At 39.1% G+C, this 21,311-nt stretch overlaps 1 protein-coding gene across 1 annotated transcript in view; it reads right to left on the bottom strand.

Annotated features, from left to right (window-relative positions):
• sez6b (seizure related 6 homolog b) overlaps positions 1 to 21,311 on the bottom strand; it is a 201,559-nt gene that overhangs the window by 56,530 nt on the left and 123,718 nt on the right. The window contains exon 4 of the mRNA XM_081370344.1: positions 9,367 to 9,556. Within this exon, the coding sequence (XP_081226470.1) occupies positions 9,367 to 9,556 (190 nt within the window). The remainder of the gene's footprint in view (positions 1 to 9,366; positions 9,557 to 21,311) is intronic.

The following is a 21,311-nucleotide window of genomic DNA, read 5'->3' as shown; positions in this document are numbered from 1 at the left end:
AGATATTAACTAACCTGAAAAGGCATGCCAACCTTATTATCAGCTGCTGTCATGGACAGAGACAAGGACACACTCTGCCAAAGGGGCTAATTACAATCTCTTTTTATTCTTCTTCTTTGCTCGGCTGATCTTCATGAGCTGAGCCAAGATAGCTTGTGTAAAGACCCCGATATACTTCAAGTGAAATCAAAGAATGAACTGATGTGACAATTTTGAACAAAATCAGTTTGTTTGGAGTTCTGAGAGTTTGAAACAGCATGCCAAAGCTCCAGCAAGTAAACACCTTCGTACTACCATTGGTCCGTGGCGATTACGCAATGGTAGGTGTGCGCTGAGGCTCTCTATCTTTTACATGGAAATCTTTTCTTCTATTCAGTCCGTTGAGGTCAGACATCTGCAAGTAAAAACATGAACACTGGATAGCCGCTTTATAGTAGAAAATTAAGTTGTACTTCTGATTAAATGAGACACTGACTGTTTTTCATGTTTAATACTGTAAAGCTGCTTGCATTTAAGCAATCTATTGTGTAAAGTGCTATATAAATAAATGTGTTGTGACTTTACCAGAGCGTAAAATTTCAGAGCTCGCGCAAACATATCCACTTTGCTATGATCGGATGATTTTCTTATGCTTTCTTAAAAAAATGCTTAAAAATGCTTGCTGTTTTAATTTTTTTTTTTTTTTTTTTTACATTTTGTTGTGTGTTTATTTTGTTATTGAGAGGAAAGCGTGCAGCACAGTGTGCAAAATACCCGTCAATATTCGGGGGCGTCCCCATCTCCCGGTTGTTGCGCAATACCAATCTAAATTTTCTCAATATGCAGTAGGCCTATAACATTACAATATTTCATGAATGCAAGCCAAGACAATCAGTCTATACCAACATGACAGCACACACACACGCACACACTTAACAATTTTTGATAATCCGATATGCTATAGTATTCGTAAAGCAACACTGACATAGGAGGTTGCATTGGCTAAAGTTGGATGCACATTGTTTTATAACAAGGAGAGGCTAAGTTGTGCATTACAATGCAGACATGACAATAATTGGCACCAATCTGGCGCACATACAAGAGCAATCAACTGAATAAATGTCAGGTATAGCCTATCGGAGACTGGCACGCAATCAGTTCACTTGCAAATGAGAGCCTGCAGTTTGACCGATCGTGGTGTGACAATAACAGCCTGCATTTTGTTCGCAGATTTAGTTGCACAAACAGCGCAAGCGGCTCGTGACAGAACACAGACCGGCTGAATGACACTTTAATTTAAGTAGAAAATCTCAAATGAAGATCGCGGAACTCCAGCTTACTTGTCTGTGTTTTTAGATCATCCGCGCATCTTCAGCAGTGTAGAAAGCCTGCGTGCATGGTTGCCAGATAATATTGAAAAGACCGGGTAGAAAACGTGATCATTTAACAGAAAAGCTCTGACTGGGGTTTTTAATTATTGAAATCTGGCAACTGTAAGCATGAACGCTCGTAAAAACAGTCTATAATGTGTCTCCTCCTTTATTCGACAAAAATAATTGGTTTTGGTCAAGTTTTTATTTTTTTAAACACATTTCATTCTCGTCTTTTTTCGTCAATGATATTGCATGTGTTGATATAGTTACAGTTATCGTTTAATGACGTGGGTGTCGTCGGTTCGTCAACGTACATTTTTCGTCATAGTTTTCGTTAACGAAATGAACACTGGAGACAATAAAATAAAATATTTTTTTAAAAAATGACTTTTTTTTATTATAATTTTTGACAAAATTTGAGACCCCCTTAAAACTTTGCTGTGAGTATATCGGGGCCTTCCGATATATAACCGCCTTCCCTTCAGCTGGGTCAAAGTCTCATATTTGTATGTTATGTCTGACAGACTCTGGGTTGCGACCGAACCGGAGAACAGCCAGCAGCCTTGGAGAGAGGACCTCATTTGTGCTTCAAACAAACATAAAAGCTGAAGGCTGGTCAGATGCTTTCTATTGAGCTTAAGTAGCCAGATCACAGGATTTTTGTCTTGTTGTATTGCTAAGCACCCGTGTACTTGACATGTGCACCAATGGATACACAAGTCACCAGTGATTACTTTATCAACAAATTTACCTTCATTTTACCTTCTATGTGGTTAGCCTAGTCTCATGATGCTGTATTTGCTGGATCAGACACAGGACTGGATCCTCTAGAGGTGTGAAGTGGGATTCCTCCTTTTTAAAAGTGCACTGTTACCTGGAACATCACAGGCTGTACCTCCTAGCTGAGGAGGAGGGCTTATGAATAAATGGATGGTAGATCTTAAACTATGCTAACTGTGCGGCAGTAAGGAGTGAGTTGTCAACACACTTTTCACACACCTACACACACTAGATTTCTCTCTCTGTGCTCCTTTAGCATCACTACCAGTGGAGAACAGCCTGAATGTTACCGCCGCGGTGCCTGAATAGCATGCCGTTTGAAACAGCTATTAGCTATGTCTTAGCGAACAGCTGCCAAAAAAGGGTTCGCGCAAGGCCGTTATCATCACAATCATCATCAAGTGGATGGGGTGTTAGTCAGCGGAAGTCAGACCCATTAATACTGTAATTCTATTGATCAGCTTCCAAAATGTCTGCCAAAGAAAGCTGTGCATGTGAAAATTGTTCCTAGCAGCATGATATACCTTCCTGGTCTTAATAAGCATGATTCATCGATGCATGAAATTGCACTGAAAATGTTTGTCTTTGTAATGGTTTTAAAACTGATTGTAATGTTATCAGAAATGATTTCTGAATCAACTTTTTCATCTTTTTCCATCTAACATCACCAGATGTTTTTAAGTGCCATTCACACTAACTAGGTTTCCTTCCACACATTTTATGCTAATTTTGGGATATCACTTAAAAAAGTCAGTTAAAACCACCAAGATGCTGATAAAATTAAGTTAATATAAATTAAATGACAATATAATATAAAATATTATATTTTTTTATAATATATTTGTTTTTATATATGACAATTTCCAAAATGTGCAAAATATATTTTAAATAATATATAATATATATATATAATATATATAACATGTTTCAATAAATTAATGGCTTAAAAATGTTGATTAAAAACACCAAGATGCAACTAAAATGTCCACACACACAAAAAAAAAACATATATAAATATTTAATACGTATTAAATTATATCTAAACATTTATTAAGACATTTTGATTAAATTATATGAAAAAAAAATATTTAGTAAAGAAATTTAGTAAAGAATTTAGTAAAGAAATAAGATACACATAAAAACTACACTGGAATAGTATAGCTTTATTGCTGTAAATCACTGTTAGTGTGAACCGCTCTTTAGTTTTCAACCCCTCACAATCAACCATTACTCTCCATTCAGTTATGTAATAGTCACTTTCTACAATCCAATCAGCTCCTAATGGATTCTTTTTTTTAATTTTTTTACTCATTAAATATCCTGTTTCACTCAGAAGGCAGATCATCTATGTAAAATAGAATGTAAATGCCAAGTTATGCTGACTTGGAGTTAAAACATACTGATTATGTACTCTCTGATAAGTGCAGAGTGTACAAAATAATTTATTATAACAAAAAACCAAGACCTCCATAAATCTGCCGTAGACTTGAGCACAGGGGCAGTTTGGCCTTTTATTATTGGCCGTCATACACGACAGGGGAGCACGAAAATTAATGTTGCAGAAATGAGACCGCCTCAGGCAGAAGTGAACCTGGCATAAAGGTGAAATACAGCCTGAGCTGCACATCTGCTTAAGCTGATCTGACACCTCAGCCGCCGAACGCTCTGACACCACTAAATGTCAAAGCTCTTTTAAGGAAACTTTGCCTGTCTTTTAACGCAGCCGTCGAAGACACTGATCCATCCAGACGTTTATCACTGAGAAGGGCAATGTTTGCGCCAAGACGTGGAGGTTTCAGCCTTACAAATCAGACATGGACGCATGACACGACTCCCTAATTGGGTGACATACTGTAGTGTGTACAGAATGGCAGGTCAAATAAAGTTGAAGGGATAACGGTGCTTATAAAACTGAGAAAGAAAAGAATTACAGCTCGTGACTAACGCTCAATTTCTGAGAAAACTCGCAATTCTATGGGACCCAGCATGGTACCATCTCTTTCTGTCAACCCACCGACTCTTTAAATGTTAAAGCAATTTCCCACAGAGTAGCGGAGGAAGGAGAGTGCTTGATGGTTAATTGTGAAGCCTTTTCACTGCAAAATCTCCTTTACTCTTTTTCTTATTTCATGAATGGCTCTATTTTCATCTATCAATCTCCATGCCCTCGGCCACCTGCAGCATTGTTCATTCTTAAAGGCGTGCTTTGAAATGACCTGACACGATTCTTCTTCCTGTGCAGGTCCAGATCATTTTTTAGATGACTCCAAGGCGTAACTCTGTGATGAGAGGGCAGGATTCATTAGCCTGTCAACCTCTCAAAAGAGGCAGCTCATTACGCAGAAATTAATTAGCCATTCTCTCAGAGACAGCGTGTCCATCTATAATCAGATCTGTCTCGTCTTGAACGCCTGTCTAACGAAAATGTTTCACTTTTTTCACACCAGACAAGGTGAACCTAGGGATCAAACGGAATGAAACATCAAGGCGTCATCTTCTTCAAGAAAAGAAAAATTCAGGCAATTAAATGATCAACGACACCGTTTATTCATAGAATAGCTTGAATTGTTTAATTTCGCTTTACAGCTATTCCGACTCACCTGTCACACAGTCAAGCTCACCCCGAGATCAGTTAAAAATGGTTCTACTTTCATCTTACGCTATATAAAACGCAAGGGCGGAACTGAAATAAAATCTGGATGTGGCAAGCTCCAGATCATTTGGGATTCAGGGCCTCGGTCCAATGCCGCACAGATGGGCAGGGTCGGAAGGAAAGAGAAGTGCATGAATGAGTCAAGGCAGGGCATGTCTAGACACATAAAACTACCACATTCCCATCTATCACAGAAATCTGGTCTGTCAGTGCATGACAGCACTTACAGTACCTCCATGAAGACCTTGCAGACAAATAAGGTCAAAGGACGACTTACACAGCGTTTAAGATTGTATCATAAAATGGCTTGATTTAGACTTTACGGTCAAGCAGCAAATAGTAAACTTTGACCATCTTGAGAGTACAGAGCTCCTGATGGGTTTGAAAGATATTAACCGAATACTGCTGTGACATTACCACCGGCTGGCTGAAGATTGCCTCTTTAACTTCTACTAGATGTGAACTAGACGTAGAAACTATAAAACCTATTTTTTGAACACCAAATCAGCATATTAGACTGATTTCTGAAGGATAATGTGACACTGAAGGCTAGAATAATGGCTGCTGAAAATTCATCTTTGTCTTTGTCTTGTTTTTACAGTATTTTTGATCAAATGAAGCCTTAATGTTTTTAAAAAAAGTCTTATAAACCCTTTTGAATGGTAGCGTATTTGTCTCTAAAGGAGGAAGGTTCTCTATAATTTAAGTCCTGGAGTTATGGTGTGTTCACACCAAACGCGAAGTGTATATTCGCATCGCGTTACTCGCTGTAGATTACTCGCTGGATGTTTTTCTTGTTTTTCGCGTCACTCGCGAATAAAAACATCCCGCGAAAAGGAGTGTGTCATCATCATCAACAACAACACCACAATTTCTTTCTGCCATCATTTTTCCGTCATGTCTGAAATAAATTATATTCTGCTCTGTAGTTGTGGAAGTCCCAAATACGGAGGAAAGCCAAATGTCGGCGTGTCTGGGTTCACAGCACCATCCAGAGGCGCACTCAACTCGGTGAATTTCACCGTCTTCACGCGAATTTTCCGCTCGAGTTGAAATTTTTCAACTTGCGCGAAAGACGCGATTGAGGCGATTATCGAGCTTTCGCGGCAAACGCGTCGCCCAATTCGCGTCATTCGCGACGCCCGGCGCGAATTCGCGTCTATTCGCGTCTTTGCATTGACTTTGTATGTAATCTACTCGTGCAAATAATTAAATTTCGCGTTTGGTGTGAACACGCCATTAGTAATACAAAAGGAAAAAAAATGTCTCACGAAAAAAAAAACAACAACAACAGATAATGAAATTTACAGAAACCTCACAAAACATAGTTTCACTTTATTTTGATGGTCCCTTTAACACTTTCTGTTGACTATAAGTAACATATAAGTAACACCTACATGTCTACTAACTCTCATTAGAGTATTATTAGTAGATAGGTAGGGTTAGAGTTTGAATAAGTTGACATTTAGTTGAAAAGTTACTAACAGTCAGTAGAATGTCTGTTGGGAAGCATCACAATAAAGAGTTAGCAGATATTAAGCAGACAGTCTACTAATACTCTAATAAGAATTAGTTGAAAACTGTAGTTGTAAACTTACTTATAGTAAACCGAATGTTAAAAAGGGACTTTATCAAAATAAAGTGTTACAAAGTGTTATAAAGTGTATATACATATAATAACTCTTTTATTTACTCACAAAAGTCTAGTTTTGCTTCCATGTGGTGCTTGGTGAATGCGACTTTTGCTCTCATGAAAGTGCAAAGAAAGTAGCAGACGAAAAAAGTGAGAAGTGGAGCCCTGCTTTGGCTGAGGATGTGTGTCAGTGGGTGAGAGCGTGTATCTCAGCTGGTGATCCCTCGCCCTGCAGGGTTAATCTCCTCTGGGAGGGGCGAGCGGCAGGGTGGAGGATATTACAGCAGCTTCCTCAGTCATCACTGCACACTGCAACCCGCCATGCACTGCTAGGCTCAGCCCAGATCAGCCGACTTTATCACGGCTCAACTACACAACTGAGCTCATACTGGGGCAGGACTCCAATCCTCAGCTCATAATACCTCGTCTAAAGCATTCACAAAATAGTTTACCCAAAACACTTGCATATGCACACCTGCTTCCCCTGCAGTGCCGTATGAGAGTGACAACCTCTCAAGCTTCTGACATTTAAGTGGTGGGGCGAGAGCGGTGCGGCAAAGGGGGCGATTACCTGTAGAAAGGCCATTCAGACCCCAACAGCCTTCATTTCAAACTTCACTCCATCAGCCCTGCCTTGTTTGTGTTTAACCTTTATCCAGACGCAAAGGGGTGCAGCGAGGGTCCTTTCATTGTGATCTGAATTATTTAGAGGTCTAAATCTTTAATGTGCGCATCTTTGATGGAGGTTCCCATTTAGAGAATCTGTCATTCGTCAAACTGTACGGCCTGCTGAACGTCGGGACAGGACAGGTGTGTTAGATCTGCGTGTATGGTATAGCAGAAAACTACTTGCTTTAGACACATGACAAGAGATCAAAGTTCAATGTAAAAAGATTTTGATGCGTTCACACTCTAATGCTCACACCACAAAGCCTTGGAAAAGAGTTGAGGCGATCAAAGAATGCTCATCCATGTTGAAACACAGACAATTTTCTTTGTAGACATCCCTGACATGACCATGTTAAAAACTGATATTGGAAAAAAAAGAACATCCAGAAATGTTATTCCATTCAATTGTCTGGTGAGTTTGTGAAGTAAAAGGAAACCAGGAAAAATTATAGCAAGTGCAATAATGCAAACAGAAACAGCGTCTAACCTCACTGATTTCAGAACATAAAGAGGACCTTCTTCATTTTGTATTGTAGCTCAATGAGGATCATTTTCTCTATAATCTCAGTAGTTGCAGTACAAGGCTTTAGGTTTGGTTTTAACATTGATAGAGACATTTTAATCTCAAATTATAGAGATGCACCATGTTTTTGAAAAGAAAATGAGACCGCCTATTACAGCGCATCAGTTGCTTAAGACTATTTAATTTAAATATATGTGTTTGTCCACTACCTTTTGTAGACTGAATAAAAGCGTCCAACAAAATGTACTGACTTTTTTAATTATTATTTTTAAAAATAAAAGTTATTTTATTTGATTTCGGACAAATCCGACCGAAATCATAGATTTGCGTGAAGAACAGACGAAAGTTTTAGGCATTATTATAATTATTATCATGAATAAAATAATTAATTATTATCAATACATAGTAATATGATAATATTAATATGTTAAATATTATGAAAATATTACTAAGTGTCATTTTACATTTAAAATGCCATATATTCATGCCATTTGAATATGCATATATTTTGCACTGCAATTTAACTTGCAGTGTTATTGTTAACTAAAAAAAAAACTAATTTTAGTAATTCAAATAAAGTTAAAATAAAATAACAAATATTAGATGAAAAACTAAAAATAAGAAAATTCAATTGTGCAGCTTGACAGCACCTGATCTACATTATCTGATAAAGAACAGTGTGAATATTCTGCTAAACTTCTCCTTTTATGTTCTACAGAAGAAAGTAAGTAATTTAGGTTCGGAACGACATCAGGTTGAATAAATAATCGACATAATTTTTGTCCACACTCGACTCAACACTACAGTCATGTTTTTACGCTAGATCTCAATCCATGCTTGGTTCTTGTCTTTCCTTGTTTGCCATTACATCAATGCCAAGGCAAGTGTAAACCCAGTGGCAAAATTAGCTGCTCTTGCGTGTGCACATCCATCCAGCATAGCAGCTGGGGAACATTAAATTGAACCGGAATCAGGGGAAGCAGGGCCTTCGGAACCAAGTAATTGGAAGTTTTGTAAAGAAACAGAGAGCCTTTATGAAATATGTGCTGTCTGGCTCCTGCGGTTGATTCCAATGTGTCTAACAGGGGGAATGTAGCTTCTTTTCTATGAAAGCTGAACACCACTGATTACCCCCCACACACTCATAAAGACAGAGAGAAAGAGGGGGTGGAGTGTAAACGACTTTCTTATTCAAAAGGCATATTAAGGATGTGCAAAAAATGATATTACGCCACTGCAAACCCGCCACAGTTCATTAGCTCACAGAAACAAAAGAATTTTCCTGTAACGGTCATTTGTCATTTTATCGTCCCGCATAACGAACGAGAGAGTGGCGCAGCGCTGGGCCAGGGCGCATCAGCGCTCCGTAACCTTTTCTGTTGTGCCGATCTCCACTTGATGACTCTGTTATAAGACTATTAGCAGAGAATTATCCAAGTCATTCTCCGATGTAATTATGCAGCCTATTGACAGCAGCTGTCATTTTCAGGCTAACATGAGCATATTATGTTGACATGAGATAACAAGGAGTGTTTCCCCTTCAGTGCACAGAGAGTCTCTCCTAATAGAAAGGAATGATTGAGAGCTCCCTACTCCCAGAGTCCTAATCGTTCGTGCCAATCTAATCAGTAAGTGTACACTCACAAACAGGTTTGTCTAGAGCACTGGATCCATGCCAGCCGGAGACACTGGCACAAGTGCAATTAGCAGCAAGTAGATGAAGCAGATGTTTAGAGGTTGACGTAGGACATCTCACCTTGGTAACGCAGCAGCAAGGAGCTGAACTGCGGCTGCCGGCTACGGAAGTGGATGGATATTTGGTTGCTCCAGCTGCGTACCACCAGACCTTTAAGCAAGATGGACTCGTTGGCCAGCATCGAAGGTTCCCTGCCGCCCAGGTCTTCGAATCTGACCACGTCACCCTCAGCCAGGCTCACGTTCATCACCTTAATGTTATAAGAGAAGAAAGAGAGCAGAGACATGGTTAAAGAACCAATGAAATCAAATGAACTTTTTGAACTTTAACTTAATGGATATTTTTTTCCTCTGGATTTGTAGAAAACAGTGGACATACACATGCACAGGAGAATTCGATTATTTTTGGAAGTCATGAATATTCCCACCATGGTGTCATTTCCACCTCATCTCAAATTATAGTCCAACTGAAATCAAGATTGACCCTATTTACTTTGTTAGCACATATTACTAGTCTTGTGGTGAAAAATTCATTCGTGGAATTTAATACACAGAAAAAAATTGTTTGTCGTCGTAATCTTTAATCAAAGTCTGAAAAGTTACTTCCGGTCTGGAATGGCTGATGATGTAGGTTTGACGGCTTGGTTTGGGAAACGCTTAACCACACCCCTCAAACCGTTAGTCTGCTATGAGCAGAGATGGAGAGGAGGAGCGCTAGAGTAAAACCCTGCCCTCTGTTCAATATTCCTTTTCACTGGGAAATACGTCACAACACTGGAGAAAAGTCGTTTGCAACTTCCGGTTCACACAGACTTTAAATATTGTGTTTAATATTATTCAGGGATGGAAATGACAGTGATGGAAATTACATGTCTAACCTTTTTGGAATAAAAAGGCTGACTCCTCAGTCTTGCTATGGCTATTGAATAGCTAGCATCCAGAGTTGTTACTGTTAATTTTTTTCCTTGAAATAAAGCTTAAAATAAAATGGAAATGGAACTGTTCAGAAAAAAAAAGTTTAGTTATAATTTTTATAGAATTATATTTTAAAAAATTCAATTTTCAACCCACTTTGTTTTGTTACAATGTCAGTAGTATATATATGTTTACTTGTTCTCTGTGTTACCTGGACTGAGAAATTCATATTTATTTGTCAGCAAAAGTCCACCGGATGAACAGAAAGAACGGCATAAAACACAGTGTTCGTAGTCAACAATACAAGTCAACACCATTATGACTAAAAGTTTGCTAAGAAGTATTTCCTGCTAAAGCAAGGTGATATTTGACTCTATCCATAGCAGACTGGTGGGAGTGGCCTTGGATGGCAACATGCCCAGTGCATTATGGGTATTGAAGTTTTCTTTCCTATTCGGCAAAAGGAAAGACAACAGCCTTTTTTCTTTTGTTTCAGTCAGGTAGCACTGATAAAAAAAAAGAAATCTGCCTTTTTACTGCATAGGCATACGCATAAGTCAGTTTTGCCAGCAGCAAAGTACCCCTTAATTCCTGCAATAAAAAATTCCTTGGATATAAAAGTGACTCCCCCATGGTTTCAAACATGACTCATCCAATCAGAAGCAAAACTGTGTTTGGTAAGTGATTTAATAGGGATAGGAATGTTTGACGAATGTGGAAAAGTTTCGACAATACATAAAAGCAGAAGGACAGATTGACGTGTTTTCAGCTGTGCAGAGATGGCAGTGGGGTGACACATTCTGCCACACTGACTGCACTCATAATGGTGTTGGCTTGTCTGTCTGCCAAGCTGCATGGTAATTGCACCACGGGCAATCTCCTGTCTGCTGAAGCCAGCATGCATATCCTCACCTGTCACTAATAGAAAGCCATAGCCGCCCATTACTTCTAGTTCTGCCCGTCTTCCACTTTAGACAATACATGCAACAACTGCATGAGCCAATATCCAATATGGCAGCGTGGGTGGAAGTCGTGACACGGAGCAGAGTAAAAAAGTGTGCATCTGAGGAATAATTACAATCATGCTGAATGAAAAAATCAGAACTATTCAACTAGCTAGCGTCGTCGTGAAACTGTGCCATTGTGGCTGATCTGGGATCAGCTGGGATGTGCCCTTGTGCTCCTCTCAGGTAATGAAAGTGTCTTTAATCAGATGCAAGCAAATGAATGTGACCCGATGAGTGACCCTGCCTAGACGCAGACGTGACGATAGGTTAATGAGGCCTCGCACACGTCGCCCTCAATCTAGACACCTCAAACTCTTTACGGCAAAAAGACACGTCAAACTCTCAGCACAAATTAATGCCACTGTCTGAGGTTTACCATCAGGAAAGTTGAACAAAAAGCACAACAGTACCCAGCAATTTAAATTCGGCCACAGTGAACGATGAGGACTGAATTTAAATAAGCACTGCTAAAAACACGCTTGAAGGCCCCTGAGTGCTGTGAAGGCAACAGGTGACAACCTGATGATGTGTACTACAGAATAAATTCACGCTTAATAAAGCTGGAGCTGCAATGTGCTGAAGCAGTCCATAAAACAAAAGTGCATTACAAAGTAATCACATTACACTAAAAGCCCTTGGATAATAAAATGTTTCCAGAATATTGCTCGCCATAATCCAATTTGCGTTGGCACTGGGCCCGACCGTCTACCCTACGCATGTAATCCCTTGCATAAACATGACTGTCAGTCAGATGCAGACGTTGGCGTGTAAATGTGCAGCCGCTGTGTCATTCGGGGTCAGTGTTGATTAAAATGTTTGCTGTTTTTTACACAGAGCACAACAGACAGGTTCAAAATAAAGAGAAATTAAGTCAATTATCCCAGCACTCCCGGCCCCATATGCCATAGAATGAACAGGGAAAACGGGAAGCCCATTTTTTTGTCCCGAAATACAAAAAAGACCTTAAAGGGACAGTACGCCCAAGTTTAAATTTGTACAGATATTAAAATATCAATATTAAGGTATGTCAGTACTTTCTTTTGCTATAATATAACACTAATTTAACAGACTAGTAGCAGACAAAAAGAGAAGAAAATTCATTTATTTGCAATAAATGGTGCCTTTTTAGACAAAAATGTTGGTGGGAGGAACTACGGTGCCAAGAAATAGGTATCAAAATTTGTCACTGAATCAAGGCTCATACCTTTCATTTCTTGTACGTTTTTGTCATTTTCTAGCACGGCACCTCAGACAAGCTGTCAGGGCTCAAAATAGTGTTGCTGCATTAAAAACAGTCGCTTTTACGCCATGTGGATTAACATAAATACAGTTGTCATTACCTGAACCTTTGGTGTAAATTTGTATCTAGAATGCATTTTCACTCTAGTAAACAAGTGAAATCTGTGTGTAGAGTGGGATTTAGGATTCAGAACAGGAGTGACAACTGTTTAGCTTCAGTGAGTGTGCATGGCCTGAGAGACACACTGATACAGTCACTGTATCAGCACTATGAGGGCAGGCGGATGGTTAATTAATCTGGAGATACATGCTGTGTCACATTAACAGAGAATTAGCAGAAAACCCCCTCCAGCTATGTCTGAGTTTGAAAAAAGAGCTCCTGCTCTCCTGCCTTCCTGTCCTGTGCTGTGCTGAATCTGATTTCCTGTTTACAGCAATAAAAAATTCTGAATAATTGAGGTGACACCTCATAAATAAACAAGCGTTATTTGCAGGTGATATGAATCACCTTATGAGATCTGAGTGAGAGAAACAAAGGAAAGAAATGAACAGTCAGAGCCGTGGTGTAGTGAGCTCACAGGAACAAGGGTTTGAATATGATCTGTGTCGTCCTGATTCCTCACCACTGGCCAAAAGCCCATAAACAAACAAACATGAAAGAAGAGAAAAGTGAGGGATAAGATTAAGGGACAGAATGAGGGAAGGAAAGAGGATTGATGTCCATGTGCTCAGCTCTTTCAGTAGCAATGTGTCCAGCAGAGATTTTTTAATCATCTCTGTTGCCTTAAAGTTAATGAGAGGACTGGCTTTGTTTTTTTCTCAAACACGACCTCTCTTTCTGTATCTGACACACATAACCGCTCTCTGGTACAGAGTAAATGTCTGATTAACAAATAAATACTGTACCAGACAGATACCAGGTCAAGGGTCATTCTATGAAACTGGTACCTTTTTTCAAGTCTTTCGATAATACATTAGAGATTTTCACACTTGAAATAGTTAATCCTGAGTCATTCTAAACCCCGGGTAAACGGAATCCTGGGTTATCTTGCTTCCGGTTTCACACTGGGTTAACGTTCTTATTTGCGTATTTGCGGTGTCAATGTCATTGATTGGATGAACGCAGCATGCGACCTGTTTACATAAAAGCTCTAGCATTGTGCATCCTTGTATTTCCGACTGTACTATCGAGTTTATACTGAATGGACATTTCGGAATTTAAAGGTAAGAAGTACACATTTGACACCACAATGCGGGGTTAACACTGCAAAAGCGGTGCTAACTCTCCTCCAGAGCAGGGTTTCAATATCACAAAGAAAAAGCGGTGCTAACCCTGCTTTCTAAATTACAAGTGTGAAACGTTCCTTTACCCGGGGTTAACAGCGGTGTTTAAAACGGCGATAACCTGGGGTTAAGCACAGTGTGAAAACCAATAATGTCAAGATAAATTACATCAAGATTAATGTAATGTAATAATACATATGTAGAGAAAGAGTAAAGACAAAATGAAAGTTAAAAATACATGAACCAAAATTTGCATGTCTAGCATATATGCAGATGATATTAGGGCTGGGCGATATGGATTAATAGAGATAAAGTATATATCTCGAAATTTTCTACTTTTTTCTATTTGGATTTAAAAAAAGCTTCTGTATTTATTTAAAAAAAAAATATATATATTTCATATCCTGCCCAGTGTTGTTCTACAAACAATGGTCATATCGAAGGCTATGAAAACAAATATAGTGAATTTAACCATGTAGGCTATGCTTTTGATTATGTGCAAAAAATTGTTAAAATTATTACATTCTAATAATCATTACATTCTAACATTGTAATTACAAATGTGGTTTAAAACAAATATTTTAGTAAAAATCTATATTTTAGTCAGAATTATTGTGTTCCGTCTGCTTGGGGCGCATGCGAATCTGTGAAGTTTAGTGGAGACTCAAAAAGGAAATATTTGCATGACTTTCTAACATTTACAGATGAAGAATATACCTGTGAAATGTAAGTTACACACTGAGGAAAACGCATCTCACACATTAAACAGCACAAGTATCTGTCAGAGCATTAGAGTAAACTATTCACGTTATTCGAGTTATTTTGAAGCCCTTAATATAGAGCATGTCTCATGTTTAGGACAAATTGGATTAAAGCCTTTCCTCAAAGCAGCTCACTCTGTGCCTTCCGCTATTTTTCAGATGCGCTCATATCAAACCACTGTATATTGATATAAACAGTCTTGCCTCATCTTATATCGTTTATAAAAATATATAGGACAAACTCAATATACCCCCCAGCCCTAGGTGGTATATAAAAATGTCACAATATTATTATTTTTTACAGTATTTTTGATCAAATAAATGCAGCCTTGGTGGGCAATGGAGACTTCATTTAAAAACATTTAAAAAAGCATTTTTGGAAAAATGTCTAACTTTGAAGTTGCCAATAGCTATGTTAGTCAATGAATGTAGACATTAAGGTCACAAATAGTACCCATTTTGTGGAATAACCCCAAAAACTGAAACTTTAAAACTTGCCAACCGCTCAAGCGTTTCAATGCAAAATAAATTCCAACTATGTTAAACTTACTGCAACTTTCCGCATCCAGGCGTGTAACTACAAAGGATGCCACTCTACAGATGCCAAGTTACAGCAAATGCCACAGTGAGGAGTTTCTCCTCTGAAAGTCTCTTTGCAGTGAAGTGTATGGCATTCACTTCTATGCACATCACTGCTTATGTGGGTCACACACGCCTGAAGCTCTCCCAACATGAAGGACAGCAGATGACAATACTGATCTGATATAGAGTGGTCACCAACTGCGCTCTGTCTCTCTCTCCCATTGCCAGGCAAGTTCGTACCATTACGAACCCATCAGAGTTTAAAACAGCGGAGCTTGAGTTGACTTGATGTAGATTGTTTGGATTTGATTGATGTGTTTGTGTATTCAACGAATTCTCAGGGAGTTTCTCTCTTATGCAAATCCGAGTCATGTAAAAGTCGAATAGTCCCTTGTGTCGCTGTATAAGAATAGAAAAAGCCCAAAAGCCCTCAGTGGTGCTGCTCTTTCTTTCTGTCTCTGCTGCGTTCTTCTCCTCTATTCCCGTGGTTCCATTTCTCTGGGATAACAGGAAGGATGGAAATTTTCTCTAATTAGCAGGGTCCATTCCTCTGGAGCTGAGAATCACGTTGGCAAGAGAATATACTTGTATTTGGGCTGCTAATTAGAGCCTGTAATTAAGAGCAAACAGGAAATGATGTACAGATCTGGGCTACAGGTGCGGATGAGTTGAAATGGGCAGTAGAGACCGGGAAAGATCAGGGAGCTGTTGCTATATTAAGGAGTGCCTGGAGTATAGAAGAGGAGAGATGATGAGACCCATCTGTGCCATCTGGAGGGGCCAAACCTAGGCAATCCATCTGACAGCCGTGCGATAATCCGCAGGTGGACTCCGGCTCTGACGGCCCTTATCTCACTCACCTCTCCCCTCGTACATTACCCAAGGAAGACTAGCCTAGTCCGGCATGCGTACCATTATGCCACAAATGATCAGACATGTCCTCCACGTGTCATTTGCCTGACCTTCCTCACTGAAGCGCCATATTGCAGCAGACCTGAAGCCGGTGACGAGATAAAGAGAAACCCTGAGATTAACGCTCACTGACAGGCTGAAACTTTTGTCACGCCGTACAAAGGCGACACTCATTATTTTCCATTCTGTTTGAGCACCTGAATAATCCACTATGAATAGGCCCCATGAATACTGATATTCTTCACAAGATGTATAAGGACAGACCGAGCACAGAATTTCTCTCATTACCTGCAGGAAAGAATTGTCACAAATGACATCTCTTTAATGCAGTGGTTCTGGTTTGGCCATGGGATCCACATATTCCCATGGTCATTATGCTGCGACCCAATTTTTTAGGAATTTGACCTATATATAATTAGCTAATAAAAATTGTAATAAAAACCAAGCCAATTTTTTCCACAAAAATATCACACACACATGTGCACACACATCCCTTATACACATCAGTTGTAAGAATATGACTAATACTGATGAATAAACACTTTAAAGTAAGTAAGGCTATTAAATAGCAGTCCCAAACTAGTTTTTGTTAAAGGTGCAATATGCAAGAATTTTGCATTAAAATATTCCATAATCTCAAGGCCAGTGTTATATATTTTGTTAAGTTGATTACTTACAATATCCCAAATGTTTCCAACTATTTTTAAATCGTGAGAAAATTAAGATTTTAACCAAGGAAACGGGGCGTTAGAGCAGGGGGGAGCTGGGAGTCGCCAGTCAGTGGCGTCATATCCGCGTTACCCTTGGTTTCCGCTCGTACTGCGCGGAGTCCTGGACAAATGCGGAAGTTGTAGTTGTAGCATCTATCAAGCAACAAACGTTAGCTTGTTTCGTGCAGTCGTTATGGAACACAATTATTCTTTACCGATTGCAGCTGGTTCTGTCGACAAAGCATGCTTAATTTTATATTTTCCAACTGTAGCATTCGGTAATAGTTATGTTTATGTAAGGGAAGTATTATTGCTTTATATTTGTGTTTAGTTTATTGACATAGTTTATCACGTCTGGTGTTTATGGCCATGTAAATAAATATAGCATGTGTTATACATAAAGATTAATCAGTATTTTGGCAAATGATGTGAGTATGTTCGAAATGTACTTTTACAACAATTGTTTAGAACATGTAAAACTGCACCGCGTTATCACAACAATGAATTCGACATACAGTAACATCTATGATAACCAATTTAGTATTAAACCTTACTTTTTCTTGCGGTTAATTCATTTTAATGAAATAAAAGTGTTATGAGGTTCAAGAGTCAGGAAGGAAGAAGACAGGGGTCGCGTGACTGGGACTCGTACTTTATTAAAATAAAGCAAAACAAACAAAAGTCGTGCACAACGCGCATTCACCGTGGCAACCGCGACGGCACAAAAGAGTTCAAAAATGAGAGCTCGGATCCACCGGTTTTCTTTCTCTGCGTCCAATTTTCTCTTCAGTCTCTCTCTCGTTCCAGCGCGGATTATAAGCGGTCTCTCCAGCGCGTGGATCACAGCAATAAGACACAGGTGTTCGTCATTTGCACTTGACCTACTTGCATCCCGCTCGTCTCTTCTCTTTCCCATTACAGACCGCGCTGAACCACAAAAAGCATGTCATTATATACATAGAACTTAGCCTCATCCATGAACATGATTTTTCGATTCCCGTCTGACTGATTTACATCCACAGTGGAGTTTAAAACGACAGTTCCCATCATTCCACGCTCCTTCACATCGTCATCAAGCTACGCCGTTGTTGTTGTTTGGATGTAGCGCCCTCTAGTGGCAAAAATGTTTTTGCATATTGTAGCTTTAATACAATAAAGTTAGTAAGTTGGTATGAGACACCACAGTAACACCCCAGTATTCTATATAAAAATATACAAAATAACACAAAGTGAAATAGTGGCATGTTGGTATTGCGGAAACGACAGCTACCATGGTAAATACACAATACTAACGTGAACTGTTAATGAAACATGGAAACTGCTCCTGGTGAATAGAATGAACATCACACCTGCCTGTAAATCCTTCCCAGCTTACACACGAAGTGCAAGTTACATAATTTATTGGTACTTTTTGATAATTTCATGACTTAGCAATTGACAACATAACTACGACACTGCATGCTCATAATTTCTTTTGCGATTGATTTATAATAAAGTGATATACAGTGTGTGCCGCTGCATTTGAGCATGAGTGTGAGCTACGAGTAGGAGCACAGTAGCTATCCATCTTATTTTTCAACGCAAAAGTAAGGTGTTTTCTGTGAGTGTGCGAACCTTCCAATTCATTAGCTGCTATAGTGGGAAATAATGAGAAGAATACAAAAGTGCAGTAAACTGTAAAACTGTTTGCACTACAAAGCAATGTGTTTAGAATTAAGACAACACATTGAAATAGTATTTTAAGAAATATCAGTTAGCAATATCAAGCAGCATAACGAGCTGTTTTGTACAGCTAAAAATAACTGGAAGAAAATGACACCGGAAGCCAGACACATTCAAATTACAAATAGCTGTGCCCTCGCTTACCTGAAAAATAAGGTGGATAATGGCTGCCAGGACAGGAAAGTTCGCTTTTCTGAGGTGAGAGTTACAAACATGTTACGAAAATAACGTTAGAATAATGACACTGACAAATTGCCTGACAACATCTCAGCTGACCGCAAATACTGAATCGGAACAGCAAGTTTTTCTCAGGCACTCAATGGTTAGAGAGTCAGACCTGTAACCCGAAGGTTGCAGGTTCGATTCTAAATACTGGCAGGGAAATATACTGGCAGGGGAGTGAATCTTATCCACCCTCAATACCCATGACTAGGTGACTTGAGCAAAGGCATCTAACCCCCAATCGCTTCCCGGGCACCGCAGCAAATGGCTGCCCATGCCCTGATCCTGGTGTGTGTGTGTGTGTGTGTTCACTACTCACTGCTCATAAAGTGTGTGCACTAACTTTGATGGGTTAAATGCACAGGGCCAAATTCCGAGTATGGGTTACCTTATTCGGCCTTCATGACACATCACTTTCAGTGTCACTTTCAAAATAAAAGTCTTGCATCAGAAAAACTTAGAATTATGCTTGTTGTTGCTTCTTTGACTGCACATTACGCGACCCACCAGTTGAGAAACACTGCTTTAATGTCTCAATTATTTCTCCTAGACAGAAACAGGATTTAATAGAGAGCAAATGAGACTTTGTAAATCTCACTCTTGGATGATTGTTTCATTTCGATAATTGACTTTTTAACCAATTAGTGTGACATTGTGAGGATCTAACCTTACTAGTAAATCTCACTCTTCTCAGATTTTTCTACTAAGTAAAAGACCCCAGTAATCTCAAATGCATCTCCTCTTATAAATTAAATAACTATTATAAATTGAATAATATATCAATAGATGTTAACCTTGTGGAACATAAAAGCATAATCCTTTTGGAACATAACATAACATAACATTATGAAATCAATGTCCACTAAAACTCATCTTGTTTTGTGTTTCACAGAAGACAGACAGTCATACAGGTTTGGAACATAGACTGTAAAAAAATATGGACGACGCCCCTTCGCTCTCTTCCATTGGTGAGAACTGAAGCCGCCAGAGTCCCGATATGGCGCTGACATATTGGAACTTGAGTCTGCGCAGTAGCGATTTCGGGACCAGACCTGCGCAGTAGTGAGCAGGAAGTAAAGCCGCGAGATCAACGCTCTGCCCTCACTCTCGCAGAATGCACTCAGGGAGAGTGGATTCTGCACACTTTTTTAAAAATTGATTGCAGTACGACAAGAGGCTTGTTAAAATAAAGCAAATACAATCTCCTCAGTCCTCCGAAGATCCCGAAAAAAATGTCCGTTGGTGCTTCAGTGACTACTTCGCTCGGAGAACCTGTCAATCACAGCTGTCAATCATGACGTTACACCACCGCATCACGTAACTAACTAAAAACCAACTTATTTTGGAAACAGATACTAGAACTTACATCAGCGTGATAAAAACGACAGCAAATGAAAGAAACCACCTTTGGAAAAAAGATATTTGAAGTGTAATTTAATTGTTTAGTTGGTCTCGCGTCCCGTTGAATAACATGGGGAGGCGGGGCTTATGACCTATACTAGGACCAGTCACCGGGGGGCGATCGAGACGTTTTGGCTTCACTTTTCAGGGCTTGTGCGGCACGCTTGGTTTGGAACAACATAAATGTGAGTACACGATGTCAGAACTTTTACTTTTTTGGTAAACTATTCATTTAAATATTCAAAACTGCTGTCAACTGTAATTATTCTCATGATTTCCAACTAGTAATTAGTATAAAATAAAAAATAAAAAAAAAGTTATTATAATTACAAGGTCAAAAACATATATATAAAAAAACTTAATTTTCATTTCATGTCAACTTTGAGTCTCCCAAGCAATGAAAGTGCAACCACTAAGCACTACCTCTGCGATATAACCCACATTGCCTCAAATTCAAATGAAAATGTGCAATACAGCTTGGTCGCCTAATGCAGCCTTTCTCAAAGTGGGTGCCGCGGCACACTGGGGTGCCTCCTGACTGTGTCAGGGGTGCCGCCAAAAAATTACGTAGGCTAAAAAAAAAAAAATCTGACATTTCATATATAAATATATTTGAATTTACATAAATACATTCTTCTTCTTTTAACCCTTTCGCACGTACGATCAGTCTAGGCTGGTCCCTGGAGCACCGGTGTGATTAGAACGGTCAGTGCATGACGTGATCAACTGCTAAATTCAAATGTGCTTTCGCGCGTTGGCTGGAGCTGAGCCAGAGACAGGCGCGCTCAGCTGTCATATATCACAACTTTTCAGTGTTTTCATCCACATAATGTTTGTTTTAGGTTTCAGACATAATTACTAAAAAAACAATACATTTAGAGTTTGTAAAATACACACTGATGTCAAAGGAAGAGGCAATAATAATAATTTATATTATAATTAGTTTTATTCATATCAGATACACATTGTGTAAGTAACTTTAAAATTTACTCTATTCTTCTCCCAGTTCACCTGCCACTTACTTTTATGTATTTCGGGAGAAGTGGATGAATTCACTTGTTGTAAATCCAACAGATCCGATACACGGGTTTCTTGTATACAAACAATACCGGATGCGCGCGCATCCAAGAGGCAGAAACCCGCTAGCTGTTATGCCGAGTTCTGTAAAAGAACATTGTAATTAACGTAGATTTCGCATTGTTTGTAATTTCTTGCTGACTCAATAATAAACTGCAATTTCAGAGTTGGATC

Source organism: Scardinius erythrophthalmus, assembly GCF_964197995.2.
Source record: "Scardinius erythrophthalmus genome assembly, chromosome: 7".
In the NCBI taxonomy this organism is placed as follows: domain Eukaryota; kingdom Metazoa; phylum Chordata; class Actinopteri; order Cypriniformes; family Leuciscidae; genus Scardinius; species Scardinius erythrophthalmus.
Note: the sequence above shows the minus strand (reverse complement) of the source record. Positions and strands in the feature narration are given on the sequence as shown.